Source organism: Falco naumanni, chromosome Z (assembly GCF_017639655.2).
Source record: "Falco naumanni isolate bFalNau1 chromosome Z, bFalNau1.pat, whole genome shotgun sequence".
Taxonomy (NCBI): domain Eukaryota; kingdom Metazoa; phylum Chordata; class Aves; order Falconiformes; family Falconidae; genus Falco; species Falco naumanni.
The window spans coordinates 41549691-41571081 of record NC_054080.1 but is presented as its reverse complement, the minus strand read 5'-3'; the positions used below and the strand labels follow the sequence as shown (position 1 = coordinate 41571081).

Here is a 21391-nt window from a genome sequence, read left to right as displayed (position 1 = left end):
TTATATTCCCAGGATAGTTCAGATGGCCGTTTTTTCTTCTCTACTTTCCCCTGTAGGACAGGGTTATATTTACAAGTTCTTTCCTTCTCCTATCTCTTTATTTCATTTTCCCTTTAACTGTAGCAACCAAAACTGTGTGTTACCGTGTAGTGTATTTCTTACCACAGAGAAACATTTTTTGCTATAGATAGTTTTAGGAAGTTTATTCTTTAACTTTGTCTACTTTGCAACCATGTTTTACTTTGCTGGAGGCTTTTTTCTCATGTTTGCTGCCAGGGGTGTATGATTCTAATTCAGATCAATGCTTTCTATATTAAGTGGAAAAGCAATGTTATACAAATATAATTCCATGAAGCATAATTTCTCTCCTATTTCCTGTTCTTTGTGTCTTTTATGCAACTCTGTTATGCACAGGTGATCAAGAATGACTCTATTCATGTTGTCCACCATCTGCTGTTATTGTTACTTATTCTTTTGCAAACATCTATCTTCTAAAATATTAAAACATATAACTAAACAATTAGCTTGCCTTATGTTTTCATGACTTATGAAGTACATTTGATAAGGAAGGTACAATGAATGTGACTTCTATTTTTAAAATGTACTAGGAATTTGTTACATTTTTGTGTGTAGAAGAAGTATGACATGAAACAGTGTTTGTAAAATTAACAGCAAGAGTTTGTGTTAGCGTTACCGTTCCTAATTTGTTTTCTTGCTTAGAACCCAGCTAGTGAACCTCCTTTTTTAAAGGTGAAATGCATTACTTGCAAAAAAAAAAAAAAAAGCAAAACCAAAAAAAACCCCAAATACTCATATTACGGACAGAATGTAGCAAAAAAAATTACAGAAGACAATGTTTTGTAAGAGAAGTATCTCAAAGGCAGAAGAAATAATGGCTCTACTACTGTCTCTATAATGACAGTACCTTGATATGTGCTTAAGATAGTGATTAACTGGTCCTATGAAATCCAAGGAATATTGACTCAGAACAGTGTATTTAGGAAGCAGTAGTAAAAGATGTACTATTTGCATATACAAAGCTCAGATATGTGTAGAGAACTTTTAAGGTGTACAGCAAGGATATTGTTTTAGCAGTTGAGGTGGTATGTTTCTTCTGTTATGTGAACATCTTCATTTTTTAACCTATTAAGGAAGAATGAAAGGAAATGCAGAATGAACAGAAGTTCAGTTGTAATAGTGTATTAGATACTTGAACAACAAAATAAACCAAATGATATCTGCATGCTTTGACATATGTATGGCAGAATGCATACCCAAGGGCTTTTGATTATCTGGAAAACTCTTTAGAATTATTTAAACCACTTCAGTAACAACACAACATATACACATCAGTGCTCAAAAAAACCCCATGAAGTATGAGTATATAGGCAAGATATTCTATTTCTGTGTCGTTAGCATGAGCAGGTTTTCTTGTTTAAAACTAAAGCCCCATTTCTCTTTATCTGTTCCATACTCCAGCTCCTCCTTGTGAAAGCGAGGAAAGTTGAATGGATGACAAATGCTAGTCTGAATTAGTTCCGTGATCATACATTGTTCGGGAGTCAAGTTTGTTGCACTTCATCTGAATCTCTTCAATTAGTCAGGAAAAAGTACTGAAGAATCCTACCTTTGTATACCTAGGCTCAACTTGCAAATTTGTGTAACATTGCAGCTCTTTTTGATTTTGCTTAGGAATTTGATAAGCTGTATTTTAGTACTTGTGTTAGGAAGCATGTTGGTGGGATAGTTACATTATGATACATTTACGAGAAGACTAGATTGAAGAAAAGATAGAAGTTGTATTTACTCAAATGCAGTTGGAATCAAACGGTAAATTATGTCATTATATAGAGTCTGTGCAGTTAAACTGACCAAAATACCACAAATTTAAGAGAAGACATCACAGTTCAAATAGAGAGGAGAGCATGGGGTTTACAAACATGCTTGATTATGGCACAGCTATCCTTCTCCCCGTCTCATGTACTTGTCGTTACAAGTTCTTGCTTCTCTGAGTGCATCTGTCTCTCTCATCTTGCTCATTTAGTCATGTTGGATCAATGTGGGACAGTCCATGTCTAGATTCTAAACTTAAACATATTATCAGCATTTTTTTTTTACAATATTACTGAAATAGCAGTACTGATTGAAAGCAAAGATACAGATATACCTAGCATTTAAATAAATGCAACAATATATATACATGTATAACTTTTTGTCCTGTTCAGTCATGGGTTTTCATAATGGTCCTGCTAAGAAACTAAAAAAATAATAATTACCTTTTAGCTTTGATACTGCATTCTGTATTGATTTCTGGTTTGCTTTAATTCAGTTCATATGTCATCTGTTTCATTGCTACAGCGGTTGTGTGTATAGTCGTTAATTCCCTTGATCTTTTACTTTTTTTTTCTTGATACTAAAAGGGCTGTCTATTTAAGTGACCAGATAAACAGTTCATTCCTGTCTTTTCTTGGATAAAACTAAGTCATTCTCCCAAGGTGGGTTAGATCCAGTATTTGATAAGCCAGGCACAGCCTGAAGGTGGAGTAGATATCCATCTTGTCTGGAACACAACCACTTACCCATGTATTTTAATGTAATAAAATTAGCAGTGCTGTTGAAGACAATGCATCTGCTCATCTTGTGTCAAGTTAATTCTTATGTACTGTGACTTTGGGCCCAAATGAAACATTTTAATCATCTTTCTAGGTCTTAATCAGGTGACTATCATACATTTTATATATATATATGCATGCCTTAAAATATTTTCGCGAGATTGCTTGAAATTCTAGGTAGCCTTATAATGTTTGTCTGTATTGCAAATGCTGTGTGCTTTCCAAAACTGCATCATTTTACCATTACATTTATTGTTAATAAAGCCAGCATAAATAAAATCGGGTGAAAAAAAGTGCGACTGTTTTGCAGCCCCATTAATACTTGCTTTTTTTTTCTTAAGAATGGGAAAGTGATAGCGCTGATTATACTTTTACAAATTTTGGTCTGGTGTGATTCTGAAGTTGTAAGAAGAATAGTTTAAAGGCAGTGTGTGATGTTTGTATTTCATAATCACTTAACATTGGAAAGAGAGGATTTTATTGCATATGTACCCAGTTGATTTAATGCGTAGTGCTATAACATCACCCACACAGGAGAGGAAATACTAAGTTCTCTGCAATATAATTATGGAAAATCTTTTCAGGGTGATTAATTAGGCTAAATTAGTATCTGAAAAATAAGTAATAAAAGCACACCTTGAACGTTGTGGTATGTATAATTTTTAACAAATGTTTTGTATGAATATTTTATTTATGTGCCAGAAAACTTAACTAATCATACCCTAAAGTGCTTTTGGTTTAGTTCTGTGAATATTGTGAAGTTCTGTGACTGAAGATTAGCATTGTTGTCTAAGCTGCCTGGAAGAAAAGCAGGAAGTAACCTACTACTCATGTCATCGTTTCTTTCTTACCATAGTGTGTTATAGTCAAAAGATTATGAATACAAGAGCTCTCATAGTGAAGTGAAGTTCTAGAATTCAAATACAAATGTTTAATGATCTGAAAAGCTTTTAAAAATTATTGTTAAATTTTGGTAAAGTTGCTTTCCATTCACAGCACAGGTTTTATTTTGTATTCTGTCTCTGAAACAAGCGCAATGCTCTGCTTCCATCCTTAACATTTATGTATGGAATTAATTTTATTTAAACATACATTAGTGTTACTTGAAGAATTTTTGTCCTTGCATTCATCTTAATCTATTACTGAAGTAACAATTGATTTATGTTTTAAGGACAATTTTCGCCTCAGTCTTTACTAGGGATTAGTGAAAAAAAAAGGCAATTGGCTTTGTAATTCTGTTTCAGAGCTTTTTAGAGTCATTGGAGGGAGTAAATAATTAGACTTCACTATGCATTTGTGCTCCTGTTCATTCCCCCTTTCCTCATCCCTCCCTTCCTAAGAAGACATTTAGTGCCCCAGTCTCCATTAAAAGCACTAGGTAGATCTCTGTAGATCTCTATACCTTCTGAAAATCTGTCATATAGGTTGCAGACAATGTCTTAAGATGCCTTTCAATAAGCAATCAATGCAGACAATATTGTTTAGGCATCTAAACAATATTGTTTAGGCATTTTTATTATTACAAACAACGCTTAAGTAGCCACTCTGAATGCTGTGTGGAAGATCACCCTAATACTATAGCAACAAAATATATATTAAAGCTGAATTCTGTGTGGAAAATAAACCATCAACTTTAGAAACAGTGATGTAGTCTGATTACTTCTGAACATATACTCTGTCTTGCAAGTTTCTGGTTATCTTGTTCCTGGAGCAGAAGAGTAGTGTTTTGTTCATTGTCTTGTCTCGGCTAAATTCTGGACTTCTATTGAAAATACAAAGAATGCTGTTTCCTGGGAGTATATAATTAGTATACTCATTCTTAAAATTATGTATTTCTGGTCTTATTTATTTGCTCCTTATCTTTTTATTTAGCATTTCAGTTAAAAACAACAAAAAAGGCAGGCCTGCAGAATATAAAAATGACCACTTTTTGTATTTCTAAAAATGTTATCTCTGTTTAATGCAGTATAGTATGGAATGTAGTTGTATTTGCAAGGCAGCTTAGTATCTTTTTTGCTTGTTTTTTCTCTGTGTTCCTCTAAAAAGAGTCTGCTTGCATCTTCTGTACACACCTCTTCAGGTGCTGGGATACAGCAGATAATCTTTCCTGTCTCATCCCAGGGCTGACCAGACCCAGTGCTGTTGGCCTCTCCTCCTGCATTTGTGCTTCAGTCCTCTGGCCATGTTAGTGGCTCTCTGCTAGGCCTGTTCTGTCAGTGAAATTGCAGCCTTTTAGTAGGCTTATTTTAAACTTAGTTTCTTTCCAGAGGGTTAAGTTAAGCTAAGTAGATTGTTAGGCCTTATGAATATTTAATGGAAAAAATAATGCAGTAGAGGCTTGTCAAAAGTTAAAGTTGTTAAAATAATCTGATTGCTTTCCCTTACCAAACAACTGAGCTATTAGATAATGAAGAAACCATAGAAATTTTGCTTTGCTTTCAGAAGGACTGTTGTGTCCTTTATTAACTTTCTGTAATTTGTCTGAATTTAGTTTTTAATTGTATTTGATTTTGGTTTTAAAACCCACCAAACAAAACTCTCCGGACCAGCTTCAGTGTAACTCTGAGAACATTTTAAAATTATTTCAATGTACTTAAATGTAGTGAGTCTGTCCTGGGTTTTTCTCAACTTTTGTTAAATTTGGATATGGCCTCATGCTGGGTTTAAGTCTATCCCAGCGTGAACTGCTTCCTGAAGGGCAATCATATTCTGTCCCCACCTGCATGTTCCTGCCTCTTTCCTTGAGTTGTCCTCTGCACTTGTGTAGCTTCATAAGAAGGAAGGCTGTGCAGAAATTTGAAGAAGACAGACACATTTCCTATTGTGGCATCTCAGGCTACGATTAGTTTAGGTTTTTGTGGATACACATACACCCTCGTGTGTTTTATGTCTGCATTAGTCGAGTGGTTGGATGAGGTCAATCTGGAGAGGTTACAAGGACTTTGGAGTTAAGGATGTAAGTGATTTTTAAAAATTATTTGAAAACATTAAGTTGAAATTCAATAGCAGTAAGTACAAAGTATTACAGAAAGATAAATTCAGTGTGCAAATAAAAAATGGGGAAAAGCTCAGAGAATTATTTTGTGGTTTTACCAATGTCAGCTCAGGTTTAGTAGAGCAAACAGTGGGTTATAAAGGCCGGGGTTACAACAACACTTCTAGCTTTAGCAATATGAGTATTTATTGTCTTTCTTGCTGGGTCTTCCCAGCCCTTGTTGGTCTGTTGAATGACCAGGCTATGTAAATGGACTTAATATATTACAGGCAAAATGAACAATTTTTATTCAGAGCACAATTTAAACTTTATCTTAACCATCTGCCTATTCTGAACTGGTGTGTTGAGTGGTGTGTTGAGGAAGAGTGACCTGGCAGTGGGAGTGGGGATTAGAAGGGGTGAGAAGCAAATAAGTGCAGTATAACTAGGTCCTCTTTATCCAAAATTTTAGGAAACATGAACACAGGGAAGCTTAGAGGGAAGAAGAAAGTTTACAGGAATGAATATTTATTTATATGTTATGAAAAAATGGATCATGCTGACAAGTGAAACTGAACAATTCCATTCTGCAGAGGTATTTAAAAAATAAGAGGAGTGTTTCACATACTTCTGTCTCATCTCAAGGGAAAGAGCTAAATTATTCCACTGAGGACTCTTCCAGGCAATATAATTAGTCTATCAGATATGAGGTATGTATGCGATAGTGGAGGCACAAAAACCAATAGCAAGCAAACAAACAAAGATGATATACTGTGAGAATATTTTAAATAAATCTAGAGTTTGGATGACATGGATAAGAAAGGCCAAATGTAGTAGAAACGATACAGTTGGCTGATGAAAAGACATTTTAATGTGAACGAAGGGTAGCCTACCGAAATTCTTTCACATATGCAGGGCACATTTTAAATAGCTCCTTGCATGTATTTGAAAATTATTGCTTTTAATGAGTATTGGATGTGCATTTTGAGGAGTGCAAATACTTGGAGTTGGGTTATGAACTTTCTAAATATTTTAAGTGAAGCAAACTAGGCATGTATGCACAGTTAATTTGGGGAAATACGAGTAGGAGTGGGCAAGAGCTGGGAGTCCCATGCCTTATCAATACCATAGAACCCTGGAGAATGAAGCAGGAGTGTTCTACTAATACCTAACATTATTTTGTACAGCTAAATGTTTCCATATACAGAGGTATATGTCTCTAGTTTTTGGTCTCTGCTTTTCTTTAAAAATAGATATAAATGAACAACATGTGTTGTTGCTTGCCTGTAAAGCAGAGAATGCTGTGGTACTAAGAGTGTTCTAACCACATACTCATTTGCAAATACTTCTTGATAACTTCCACTGAAATGATCAAAACAATCAAACCTGAAATGCATATTTATAATCTTTAAAATTTCTAATGTGATACATTTTATTGAAGCTTTAATGTTAAGTGGCAGCAATTGAAAAAGCTAATAATAGGGATGTAGGAAATGCCTAGTTACCATACATAAGCTAGTATTATATGTGACTGGTTCTTTATACATGACTACAGTGCTAGACAGAGTTGCAACAAAACATTTTTTTAGGACTTTTTTCTTCTAAAATCTCAACTTGGATACAGTCTCAAGAAATGTTTATCAATTTTGTCTTATTTTGCTGTTCTGTATAGTTTTGTATTGTTGCAGAGAGTTAGGCTTCTGCTTTTCAGCAGGTAGAAGAAAATGTCTAGTTCTGTTAACAAGCCTTGCTAATGAATTATTATTATATACATCCTAGCAAGGGGCTTTATCTCTGCAGTTCCACACATGTGTTCCCAGTGGGCTTTTGAATTTCTAGAGGAGTTTTTCATTATCACAGCAATAAGGAATTCATGGCAATAATGAATGTAGAGTTCCTGCCTCCAGAGAATCATAGTATATAGTGGAGATGCAAAACCAAGGAGAGAGCTTATGTAATAGGCGATCAAAGCAGTTACACTAATACCAGCTTCTTTCCAGTTGTCTTAAATGTGATGTTTTTCTGTATGCTGTGTGTATGGGCTGTTACTGCTGGCAAAAAGGTACTGAATTGTGCTTTAGCAAAACTTCTGTGGATGAGTTTCTCACTAAGTTAAGAACTGTCCAGTGCAAGAATGTTAGCGGACAGTTTCTTTACAGCAGAATGAACAAATATCTGCATGTACAGCAGCAACTCTGATGCTTATTTAGAGTTACAAGATTGGACTTCAAGGTCTTTTACTACTTTTTAGCATTTACTTTTGGCCACGTATTTGTATTACAGAAATAAGTTACTGGAATTAAATTAGAGAGCTATGACCAAAAATAGCTTTAAGATAACCCTCTAAAACAGATTTTTTTTTAAATAGTTTTTTTTATAGTAGGTTTCTGATATTTCTTAATCTGTAGAATGCTATAGTAATATCAAACTGACTAAAATATTGTCACTGTGCATGACTATGATACACTAGAGAACAGGGAAAGGAAGTAATTCCATTTATAATTGTATTCTCTTAACAGTGGGGGGGGGGGTTGCATGTTACTTGGTGAGCAGTAACTCTTTGGACACTGCAGGCGTAGACCAGATAGTATAGAAATAACATTAAAAAAAAACCAAACAAACCAGGCTTTTTGGTTTTATAGGTTTTTTGCCTCCTCCTCTGAATTATAATTATATATCTTCCTCTGGAATATAAAAAATATACAGAAAAATCTGTCTGTATGTTTGCAGTTGGATATTGAAAAAAAAAATGATGAAGCTGTTAGAAAATATGTTTGGTTTAGCTAGAAGGATAGGTACCCTATGAAGTATCAGAACTTCAATTACCATAATGTAGACAGAAATTCGCTTTGAGGACATGTATCCCAAGATTGGCAAATACCTTCATAGCCATGTACTTCCCTGGAATTTTTTTATGTTCTTTTTAATACAATTTTCCATTTATTGTTGCAGATTATACTATCCAAAGTCTTTCTATTTAGAAACTCAGCAACTGATTAGTGAAGTATGCGGTACCTTCATAATGTAACTCCTACTTTTAAAAAGGTAAAATTGGTGAAATTATTACAGAATTAACTAAGCATGCACAATTACTTTGTCTTAAAACTGTAGTGTGTCAGTTCAGTTTCTTTCCCAGGTAGGGCTCTAAATAGACTACCTTAAATCACATGAGACATAACCTAACTTCATGTAACAGAACCACACTTTGCACAGAAGACAAAGCTTTTTGCTAATTCAATATCAATATAGAATTATCAAAATACAGTGCAAAAATAGATATTCAAATGAGTGAGCCCCCAACACTGTCAAAACAGAATAACATATTACCTTATTTGCTGCACTGTTCTAATGTTCTGTAGACTCCTTAAAAAGAATTAATTTAAAAATTGTTCAGAGGTCCAGAAGCAGACACACCTGAAAACAGCCATTAAAATTCACTTGCTAGTGTCTCGAGATAGGCTACCTAGAATTTTTGGAAGCTGATGCATCTAAACTTCAGGTGATTTGAGATAGGATTAAACAGACACACTGTTACATCTGAATTAAAGATGTGTCAGAGTGTATGCAGTAACAGTTGTTACTTGTCTACAAGTGTGTTCATCTTGTCTGCTGCTGCATTTGTAAACAAGATCAGACGTTTTCATCTCCACTAAACAGATGCGTTGATCTGAAACTTTCAGCTGTAGAAAATTAATGGTGTTTAGCCTCATTGGCCTCTGTTCAATTGTCTCTCAAATTTCATGGGGTTTATGTTTAGGTATTAATACTTTTGAAAATAATTTATATTTATAGAATTTATTTTTTTATTTAAACCCCCACAATTAATTGAAGAATTAATTTGGATTGAGTTTATTTGTATGGCAGTATTTGTCTCCTTTTAATTTGCCCTGTTAATTAATGTTAAATAAATTAGATAATCCTCTAAATACAAAGTAAATGTGACATTGTAGGCATTGAACTGCAGCTTTGCTATTTATTTTAGGATGTTCAGAGATGCTTCTTGCCATGCTAGCTGAGAATTTGCTGTAACTTAGTGTAATTATCTTAATACTTTTGTGGTAAGAAATTAATCACATCTTCCAAGTGTAAACCAGAAAAGCACAGATATAAACATTTATAAGTAAATGTTATAAGCATTTATTATATTTGCTTATTGTAAATAAACAAAAAATGTTGATGCAATTTAATTTAATGCTTTTATAGGTATTTGCTTATTTTCCAGTGAGGAGACCTCTTGTTTTCTGTTAAATGCTGTTATCCCAAGTGTTAATGGATTTCCAGCTATTAAGAGGTAATCATATACCTTAAGTATTTAATTATAAATCTGAAAAATCTTCATGAGCAAATATTTGGAATGCACTCATAGTAAATTGGATCATTTTCTTTTAATTTACTAGAATTGCTGGTATAGGAGCAGTTGTAATGTGGAAAGCATATTAATCTGTGGAGACGCATTGTATATACAAAACTTATGTGAGGTGATTTAGGCTCACTCTTGTTACTTAGATTCACAGTAGAAAAATAATTATCTTTTGAGGTAATGCATTTGAAATAAACACAGCAATGTTAAAAACAAACAGTGCAGTAATAAATTCAATTAGATGTTGCATAACGGTCTATCTGTTTTAAAGGATTATCGCTGATGAAGAGAGCCAACTGGAGCCCTATAATAAAGTTGGTTTCTTTCAGGTTAAAAGCTGTCTAGAAATATTTTCACTTTCTGAAAAATACAGCCAGTGGTTCCTGATGGCAAATCCTGAAGCAACTAGCTTGATGCCATGCTGTGCAGACACATTCACCCTTTGGTGACTGTATAATTTTTAATAAAGGCAACTGGACTTTAAAAAATTTCTAGATTTAGTGTGTATCAGAAATGGTTGTGAAGTGATTCTGATTTCTTTTTCCTTTTTTTTTTTATAGAACGTGAAAAGTGGAGGAACTGCAATTAATTTCAGTACTGTAATAATCAAAATTATTTTTGGCACTGAGGGTCTGAATATCCTTGCTCTTTATGGAGACATATGTAAAAAATGTCTAAGGCTTTGTAAAACTGTTGCCCAATAGACTGGAACATGGAGACACAGCTAGAGCCCATGAAGGATGACTTGCCCTTAATGGCCAACACTAGCTACATGCTTGTAAAGCACTATGTATTGGATTTGGATGTGGATTTTAGAAGTAAAGTTATTGAAGGCATCATAGTTTTATTCTTTGAGACTGGGAGCCAGTACAGGAAAACCAGCAGTACTGGCAAAGAAGGCTGCTGGTCACAGTTTGATGAAGCCTGTAAAAGGAGGGCATCTGAACCCTGCTACATTCCTGTGCCAAACCTGAGTGCCTGTTCATCTAAAATGGAACGTAATGATTTTGCTGTCTGTGGTAAACATGAAGAAGATACTTCTGATAAAAATGGTAACCACAGCAATGAGGAACAGGCTTCTGGGATGTCTAGTTCAAAGGACTGCTGTGACATAGAGAATCATGGGAACAAGGATTTTCTGCTGGTATTGGACTGCTGTGATTTATCTGTGCTAAAGGTTGAGGAGATAGATGTTGCTGCTGTGGCAGGCATTGAAGAATTTGTAAGGTCTGCCAAGCTAACGGATAGTTCAAAGGAGCTGGAAAATCTCAGGAATCAGATTGTACATGAACTTGTGGCTTTACCTGCAGATCGCTGGAAGGAACAGTTACGGTATTTCACTTGCTGCAGCCAGGCGCCTGGCTGTGGAGAGCTTCTGTTTACTACTGACACTTGGAGCTTGGAGATAAGGAAATCAGGAATTCAGACGCCAGCAGACTTTCCTCATGCAATAAGAATATGGTACAAAACCAAACCGGAGGGAAGATCTGTTACATGGACTACAGACCAAAGTGGCAGGTATGTAACTGTTAGCTGAAAGCTTTGCACACATTAATTTTAAACATAGGTGCAAGAATGTACAGTTGCATAATGCTGAGCAACTGTGAAGATGATGAGCATTCTTTTCCATTGTTTTCATTTTGTCATTGGTTGAATCCTGTTGATGTCCAGTAGGAGAACAAACTCTCTGCTCAAGAAGTCCCAGTGGACTTGCAGACCTCAGGCCTGTCTAAATGATTGTGTTTGCTCTTTCTGAGTGGGAGTAAATAATTGTTGTGTATTGCAATAAGTGTGTGCAGGGAATGATCACATAGGGGAAGAGAAGGTATGCGTGACAGTTTTTTTTCAGTGTGATACTTAGTGTTCTTTTTCCTTCCTGGCTTAAACAACTGATCATGCCGCATAAAGATCAGTATTCATGATATTAAATAAAATTACTTCACAACTATCTGTTTTTGTCTATTTAGAGATGCAGTCTTTTCCTGTTTAGTCTCTCATAATCAACTTTTAAAATCTCCTTCGTCTATTTTGTAAAGTACATTGATGACAGGAAATGAATGGCAAACTGAAACTCCAAGAACTGACATTTTATCTAACGTTTGTGAAAGTACACAGTGTGTACAGAAATCTTCAAGATAAGTTCTTTATAGGAGGGAAACTACAATCCACTCTTGACTTTGACAACTGTAACTGTTTTACTGTAGTGTTCAAAGCTGGATTTTAATGGCAGTTCTTTATGATGCCTAAAAAAGCAGGAAGAAAGTTGGAAGATGAGGAAGAAATTTCATCTGACTGAATACTTGCTTTTCATTCTCCAACTAGAGATACATGGTTACCTTTCATTTAATAGAAATTGAGTCTTCTCACTGGCATCCCTGTTAGGAAAAACTTTACCTCTGCTGCTAAACTATGATCAGCATCAGGTCTAGGAATGTCTCAGGCATGTTCATTACCTCTTTCCCTTCCCCCTGCCTTCCCCACTCTTCAAGGACTTATTTTTGGTATGAGTTTAGGAAATCTAATTCAATATAGTGTGTTCAGTTATGAAAAGTTAATTTTGACTGCTTGCAAAGGTGGGGCAATTGCCTGTGATCACACCACATATCTGCGTCTACCTGCCTCTTACTAAACTCTTTGAGACCAATATTAGTTAGCAACGCTCACCTGGTGTAGGACTCCTTTCTGTGTTTCCTGTTTTGAGCATTTGGAGTTTCCTTTTAAGCATGTGAATCACTAATATCTTTCCCTTTCACTACAAGGCATTATCCTTACTTCAGAGACATTTCATGGCAGCTGTACACAAACACATGGAATTTTATGAATCAACAATGAGGCAAGAAAAGATGGCTTGACATTGGTCAAGCAGTCTGGTAGTAGCAAACAGTCTCCAGCTGGTTTATTTTCAGTCTTTTGTAGGGTATTCCAGAAACTAATTCCTGTCAGAAAATGAGTTGTCATATCACAGTCATTAGAATCTTTCTTGCTATTTTTTAAAAATCAAGTTTTGTATGTGATGAATCCGTAAATATAGTGGTAAAGCTCATTGTACAAAGTGCTGACATATTTTTCCTTCCCTCTCTAAAAATAAAGCCCGTTTATAATGTTTGGGGGAAGTACTATTATGTTATACATATAAAGGGAAATTCTTTAAATTGTTCCAAGTAATGTATGTGGTGCTTTTTTAGGCAGATGTCAAATCCTTTCCCAGAGGAGTCTCTAATCTGTGGTTCTAACCCGAAAGAAAAGTGAAGTGACTAACAAGGTACAAGCATTGTGTGGCCCCTTCTGTTTCCTGTTATTTAACATTAGTACAATGTTTCAAACTTGAACCTATGCAGTATTTTGTAAAGACTTGCATTTTATTTGTTTTAAACAAAGATGTATTATAACATACAGAGAAATTCCTTAAAGCTTTGAGGGATGAGTTTAGGCAAGTTGAAATATGCAAACCTGATGTTAGCACAGCAGGGCACACTTCTGTTTTCAGCAGAGGAACTGAACACATACGATTTCACCATTGCTCTATTTGGGCTTTTCATACTAGAAAATACATTAATGGTCAAGAGACAAGGTTTTTCTGTAGCCTTAGAACATGTTTTTTGTAATAACATGCTTTCTGGGGCCTTTATGCCTAAAAAGGGAGCAAAATAGAGGAATATATGAGCGAGTGTCTGTGGGTACATGCACATTATATATATATATACACACACACACACTTTTTTTTGTCTCTCCAGAAGTTATACTTACAAGGAATATGTCAGCTCTTAAAATTGACACGTAACTTTTAACAGTGATAAATAACATTATTATTAAAATAGGAAAAAGAAGAAGAGCAAAATAGAGGCATAAGTGAGTGAGTGTATGTGGGTACATGCACACGCTCACACACACACATATACACACACTTCTTTTGTCTCTCCAGAAGTTATACTTAAAAGGACTATATCAGCTCTTACAATTGGCAGGTAACTTTTAACAGTGATAAATAACATCATTATTAAAATAAAAAGTTGTGATTATAATGTTTGTAATATATTTATCATGAACAAAGAGCAGTTCTGTTTCAAAGATTTGAATTATTTACTAGTACAGTACAGCACTGGGGTTTCAAACTAAGAAGGTAATGTTGCAATTTTAACAAAATTATACTTTTGTTTGAAGTATTCTTATTAAGTATTATAAAATGATTTAAAATGAAAACTTATTTTAGACACTATAATAACCACGTTGTGGAAGGAATAATGTGCATAAAGCATCTTTCATTACTGAGAAGGAGAAACTTTTTTGCCAGCCTGTCAAGGTATTTAAGCAGTTTTGCCTGACTCTTAGGAGTATGTAGCAGTGTTGAGTCAGCATGGCTACAAGCATATTTCAAATTAAATGTTTCTCATGATCATTGTTAAGAATCCTTATTTGTTAAAGTATCCTGGGATCCCATCTCTTTATCTTTAAGAAAAGGATTAAACATGTTTTGGGTTAAAATTAAAGAGGTGATATTCCTAGCAGACAGCCTTGTAAATTCACCTCTATCTGGAGAGTCCTTCCACCTTTTTTTGTCCTACGTATTGCCACTTCTAGTGCTGTCATAAATTAGTTAATGGTTGTGTTGATATGGATGAGTGACTGGAATGGAACTCACTTCCTCATTGTGGGATTAGGAATGAAAGGTTATCTTTGATGTGAAGAAAATCATAAAATCATTGGAACAATCTGAACAAAAAACACTGAAACCTTTCAGTACTGGTTTATAATCCAGTAAGATACCTGTGCATTATTTACCTTAATATACATGAATAGCTACATGAGTCAGTCAGGTGCATGCATTTATTTTTTCAAGTTGAGCCCTAGAGATCAGATACACAGAAAAGGACATTCTGGGAAGGGTATGGGCTGAGTTACACCAAGTGTATGATTTTCATGGCAATGCTATGGAAAAAGTGTATTTTTAGATGCTATTAAAAAATGAGCAGTTTTGAGGAAATGCTGCAGAAAGAGTTAATCTTGTGCTAATTTTCCAAGGCAGGAAATACTGGAAAATGTGATCTCCTTAAAAAAATGATTATGATATCTTGATATTTATTTGACCAACGTGAATGTCTTAGTTTTTAAAAATATTCTGTACCTGTCTAATTTGTTATCTTTATAATATTATTAGATTAAAATATGAATGTATTTTTAAAGAATTCAGGAAATGTTTTTGCCTTTATGAAAGTTACAAAGGTGGATACAACAAGCATCAGTGTTCAGTTTGGGAGAAGTGCTAGTGCTAGTCTATGTTCTGTAATTAAATGCTTCCTTTCAGATGCAGTGTTCAACTGTATCAGAAACATTACTGAATTACATGGTTCCTCATTTGTTATAAATAATCTTGCATCTCTGCAATGTGCAGCTGAAGCAACTGAGGCAGACAGTGATTAGTAGAATATCCAAAGCTACATTGTAACTAATGTAGCAATAAAACAGGCTTTGGTTTCCTGTTTAAATAATTTGATGTTACTGATTCTGCTGAAACAGCAAAGAACTAGTAGGAAAGTTCTGCCACACCTATCTTGATCTGTTCTGTGGACTGATGTTAGGGGCCGGTGTCAGGCTGCGTGTCACTGGCAGGGAGGTTAGCACAATTCCTCACTACTTTTTGACTGCAGATAAAAAAGAGAGGTTTTAGCTTTTTAAAAACTGGTTGTTTTAATCCTGCCTTTCTTTAAGACACATACATTTTGAAATGCAGATCATGTTCAAAGAGAGTAGTTGCAATTGTTCGATGCTTTGGTGATGAGTGCTATTTATAAATTTGGTTACTTCTGAAGTTAAGCTCTTCAAAAGTGGTACTCTTCTTTGGCAGTATAGTCAGACTGTGTTATGTAGTGTGTTGTGTATAGTAAGGACTAAATAAATGTTAAAGTACAGATAGCAACATTGACATTTTTCATTTTTTACTATTTTAACATTTAGTTCATAGTTGATATCCCCTTTTGAAAGAGACTGAAATTTTCATAAATGTTCTAAACTTGAGATTTTTTATAAATATTCAGGGTAGTGGAATATTTAGTTAAAGCTTGAAGTTGGAAGTGAATTCTTTAGTAGTTATGTCTAACTTCCAGGAGAAATACATGTAGTATACTACACATAGAATTACACATAGAAGTCCATGGTTATGAACTTTCTGTATGTGGAAATACAACCTAAAGTGTTTTTTGTAGTTGTAAGCACCATGTTTTCTAGTGTCAGTCTCAACAATGACATTTACTAAAAATCAAGGAATTTAATTTAATACATTTTAAGTATATGTAATTTCCTTAAGATTCAGAACAGTTTGCAAGAATTATGGAGTTGTTTTATCTACAGATTGCTGGAGAAGCAAAATGTCACCATTTTGCTTGTGGAAGGATTCCTTTCCAAACCAAAGTCCTAAAGTTTTGACTTAAATTGTTGAAGTCTATTATCTTTCATGTCCTACAGAGGTCAAATAACCATCTAAATGTTGCAGACTTGTTCTTTGTGTCCTTTAGTGATTGGTACTTAAGAGTGAAGGATTTGATGTGGCTATGGTGAGTTAGCAATTTGCAGTGGATACTATCTGGGCATTTGCTACAAGTCATTTGCAAAGAGCGTAATTGTACTGACTCCTAGGCTGAATCACACAATTTCTCCCTACTCAGTCTAAAGTCTTCCAATTACCCTCAAAGCGTAATGCTTTGTGTTTGTATTTTCTGTCTCCAAAGTGTATTAACGATATAGAGTCAACCACAGAGCTATTTTGTATTAACAAAAAGAGGGAAGAAGGGAGAGCTAAGAAGAAATGAGGTAGAAGCCTACCAAAATACACTTGCTGAAAGAAGCACTTTTGATCTCTGCAAACCTGGATAGCTGGTTCCCTCCACCACTGGTATGATGACATAGGTGTGCATGCAGCTGGGTGGTAAGACATGTTAGGGGGCTAATCTGACTGAAAATAAACAGGGGAGAAGGGAATGCCTTATAAGAAGCAATTGGAATATGCTACTGAGGTTACTTTGTGAGGTAGTTACCTGTTAATACTGATAATACAGGTTTGTGCCAGTATAGCCATCTACCTGTAGGCTTTGTGGAGTCTGAGGCATCCATTGAATTTTTGTAATATATTTGGTATTTTCAAAGCAAAATTTTCCAGGGTAGAAATTGGAAAAATGAGTCAGATTGTGACAGTTTCAAACTGCAAATTAGAAAATGTGTCATGAAAATAGATGTTTATTTTTCAGTGGCATGAGCTTGCAGCATTCTGTGCCCTTGGATGCTGGAAATGCAGGAAGTGAGTAAAGAGCTTGTTTGTCTTCGTGGGCAAGGATTGAGTGAGTAAGATGCTCCAGAATCCAAGCGAGTCACAGACTAAATCCTAAGTGGCTACCATCAGCTGTGGGGAATTCCCTTCTGTTGTTTTGTGTAATTTTGTTCCCAGTGATGAATATTTATGTTTGTGTAATTAGTGAAGCAGTCTGAAGTTTCCTGAATTACTTCTATCTGATGCAATGATTTCTGAAGATGAACAAGTGGTATCAGGAATAGAATGGAGAAGTAAAATAAAAATATACAAACCACAACAAAAAAGAAGGTAGGCAGACCTAGAATAGAAAATGAGAAAATGAACTGATTTGGTATTTCTGGAAATGTGGATGGCAATGAACAAACATTTCTAAAAAATCTAAAACAGCTCCTCTGCATTAATTGTTCTACCTAAAAAGGTAGACCATGAGATATGAGGCTTTTTTAGTGAACTTAATACTTTTTCAGAGTTATAGCAAGCTTTTTTGCCAGAAAGCACAAATGATACATATAGGTGAAGTAAGTGGATGCCTGTGCCACAGGACAGAAGAGGGAAGTGGTGGGTAATCATAGAAGCACTGTATACTGGAGTACAAGGGGCAAGGCTGATGGTACTCTTCAGGAAGAAGTAATACAAAAGGCAAGTTGCTTTCCTAAACTGTGCCAACAAGAGGACCATACTAGATCAGAGGAGGCTGAGAATGAAACAGTATTATGGAAGTACCATTATCCATATAAAAAATTAAAGTTGTAGTGTTTTAATTTTCAAATCTAAAAGGGAAGTGAAAACACGAAAGATTATAAAGAGCCAGTGATAAGGGGAATACTGAGTCAAACAAGCACTTGTGTTTGTGAACTGGCCGGCCAAGAAACCAAAGTAATCTCTGATTTCAGAATAGAGTTGAGAAAGTCCAGCTGTATCACAGTTCATACCCATAGGAAAACTGTCCTCTATTTAAAGACAGAGTCTTACAAGGGATTGTTTTTGGGGTTTTTTTTTTTTGTTGTTGTTTACTGCTGTGGGAATAGAACAATTAGGAAATCTCCAGTTTTCTTTGATGATAAATTAGTTATTTCCAATCCAATTACCATGCAAACAGGAGCTATGGTAATGAAATTACATCTTGTTTAAATGCAGTCAGGTGGTACTTCCTAAGGAAGTAGTAATAAAAGATGTACAGGGAATGGAATACCTAAGTGATTGCTCGGTTGTGTGACTTCAAATTTAGAAAACTTTCTCATAACAACATGGAAGAAGCTGTTAAGTATATTGCATTTGCCAAAAATACTGGTCAAAGCAAGTAAAAAAATCATTATTGTTAGAGGCAAAGTGTGAGCACAATAAATATGAAATTGATTTACTTTGGATGAAAAAGGTATGCCATGTCTTAACCTTATTATCCTTGCTTCCCAGTGATGACTATACCAAAAGATAAAACTTTAGAACAGGAGCTTGTGCATGTACTATGTCTAGAAGAAGCAGGACTGAAATACCTGAGTGGGCCACAAATTAGTGGGCTAAAGTCCAAAAAAAATTACAGTGAAATATCAGTTTATAAATGTAGCTATCCAGCTGTTGGAAAACAGTCATCAGAGTAACAGACATTACTGGAGAAGCTGGTGGAATCACTCCTCTCATAATCATATTTAGTACTTTTAAATCGGACAACGGTTTGAAAAAGGTGTGGATAGTTATTGGCCGATGTTTTAATCACAGAAATACTAAAACAAGAGTACCTGCTCTCTTGGAATCTGATGACAATCACTGGCACCTTGCAGATGTGTAAATCAATAAGGCAGAACAAAAAAATTGTTGTGATTTAGGTGCCAGGAAATCCTGCTGCTTCATGGAAATGCCACTGTAATTTAGAGTAAGAAACAGCTACAAACAGCAGTGATTTTACAGGGAATTGCAGGAGGTTACCATCTTACATAGGATGTACATCCTTACATAGGGAGTGTATTTTTTCAAATACAGGAAAGGGGTAGAGTTGCTGAGCTGGACATTTTGCTTGAGAAAGCTTCAAACAGGCACCAGGCAAAGCAGGTTGACATGACTGAGCCTTAGGAGGTAATTCAGGTGTTTGATGGCAGGTATCTCAAAGAAAACCTGCAGATTCCTGTTTGGAGAGCAGAGTATCAATTGAACATTTATTATTAGCTTTAAGGTAGTCGTTGAATTTGTTATTATATTTTATGCTTATATGGGAGAGGGAGATCTGCTAAAGGCTGGTTTGAACTGGTTTTGTTATAAAAATATATGGAACACTGATGAGTTAGGATTGCGTGAATCAAATTTTCCTCAGAATCCTTGGCTCTGGGAGATTATTGAACAACAGACAGCCCAGAATCTCCTCTTGGAGCAAAAGCAGACAATACTATAACTAGTGCTTCATTTCTCCAGTAGCCTGGGTTGTTCATCACTGGGAGTTACCATAGATATATTTTGCATCTTGTGAGTGCTTGTTTTTCTAGTTTAACAAGTAATTAGGTAAATAGTCTGAGTTCCCTACTTATCTTACTTTTGCTGTATTCAGTTTCTGTGTCTTTTCCAACCTATGGTGGCAAAGGTTGTGGCTGGCATGAGCAACATAAGTAGATGATTTGAACTTTACAAGACACTGGAAGTGAAAGAAGAGAGATGGAGGGGATAGACAGGAAAAAGGAACTGTCAAATTTCTTGCTAGCCATGGTAGGGATAAATCAGAAAAAAGGAAAATTTTGTATCTATTGACACAAGCAGTCTAAACCTAATTACTTTTCACTGCTATTCTTTAATGTACCTTTGTTATTTGCTAGTTCTTTTTCTGGCTGAGGTGAAAAAATGTCAACCAGTTCAGGATAAGAATCGAGTTTCTGGTCCTCTTACATACTGGAATTTTGCTGTCTGACCCAGAAAAAAGGAAACTGTCAGCTGCAGTGGGTGTCCTAAAATAACACTGCATTATTAGCAATGCTGTAAGAAGAAACTATTACTGTAAATGAAGTATAAAAAATGAGAAAAGTAAAATATGATTTGTCATGAGAAGCAAAGAAATCTGTGGAGGTATATTTCAGGGTGAGAAGAAAACAGATTTAAATTCCAGTGAAAGAAGAAATGATGAATCAAAACTCATGGGTTCACCTTATAAACGCTCTTCCCTACAGCAGAACAGGAGACTGTTCAATGTTCATGGCATGCTGTCAGTCAAGCCTCCAGATGATCTTCCTACGGATGTACAAATATCAAATTAAAAGCTGATGTAGAATCATAGAATTATTTAGGATGAAGATCAAGTCCAACCATTAACCCAGGACTGCCAAGTCCATCACTAAACCATGTCCTTAAGCATCATATTTTTGTGTTTTTCAAACATGTCTAGGGGTGGAGACTCCACCACTCCCTGAGCAGCCTGTTCCAATGCATCACCACCATTTCAGTGAAGAAATGTTTCCTAATATCCAATCTGAACCTCCCCTGGCATAACTTATGGATGTTTCTTCTTGTCCTGTCACTTGTTATTTGGGAGAAGGGACCTACACCCTCCTGCCTTCAGCCTCCTTTCTGGTAGCTGTAGAGAGCAGTAGGTCCTCCTGAGACTCCTCTTGAAATTAAACAGGCTGAGGTCCCTCAGCTTCTCCTCACAGGATGTCTTCTCTAGACCCTTCACAGCTTCATTGCCGGTCTCTGGACACGCTCCACCACCTCAGCGTCCCTCTTGCAGCGAGGGGCCCAAACCTGAACACAGCGTTCGAGGTGCGGCCTCACCAGTGCCCAGTACAGGGGGACCATCGCTGCCCTGGTCCTGCTGGCCACACCGTGTCTGGTACCAGCCAGGGTGCTGCTGGCCGCCTTGGCCACCTGAGCACACTGCTGGCTCACGCTCAGCCGGCTGTGGACCAGCACCCCCAGGCCCTTTCCCACCAGGCCCTTTCCAGCCGCTCTGCCCCAGCCTGTAGCGCCGTGTGGGGCTGCTGTGACCCAAGCACTGAGAGTTGTTGAACCTCGTACAGTTAGCCTCAGGTCATTGGTCCAGCCTGTCCACATCCCTCTGCAGAGCCTGCCTGCCCTCCAGCAGGTCAACACTCCCCCCCAGCTTGGTGTTGCCTGTGTACTGGCTGAGGGTGGTCTCAATCCCCTTGTCCAGCTTGTCACTACAGATATTA

At 36.0% G+C, this 21391-nt stretch overlaps 1 protein-coding gene across 11 annotated transcripts in view; it reads left to right on the top strand.

Annotated features, from left to right (window-relative positions):
- Positions 1-21391, top strand: part of LOC121081017 (aminopeptidase O (putative)) — a 204851-nt gene that overhangs the window by 3659 nt on the left and 179801 nt on the right. For 10 of the 11 annotated variants that reach the window (XR_005825563.1, XR_005825564.1, XM_040579583.1 and 7 more), the window contains exons 2-4: positions 8539-8631; positions 9790-9877; positions 10507-11464. Coding sequence is in view for 9 of the 11 variants with exons in the window: in XM_040579583.1 (XP_040435517.1) it covers positions 10659-11464 (806 nt within the window). In the remaining 2 variants the exon portion in view is untranslated. The remainder of the gene's footprint in view (positions 1-8538; positions 8632-9789; positions 9878-10506; positions 11465-21391) is intronic. The other variant, XM_040579584.1, reaches the window with a different exon arrangement.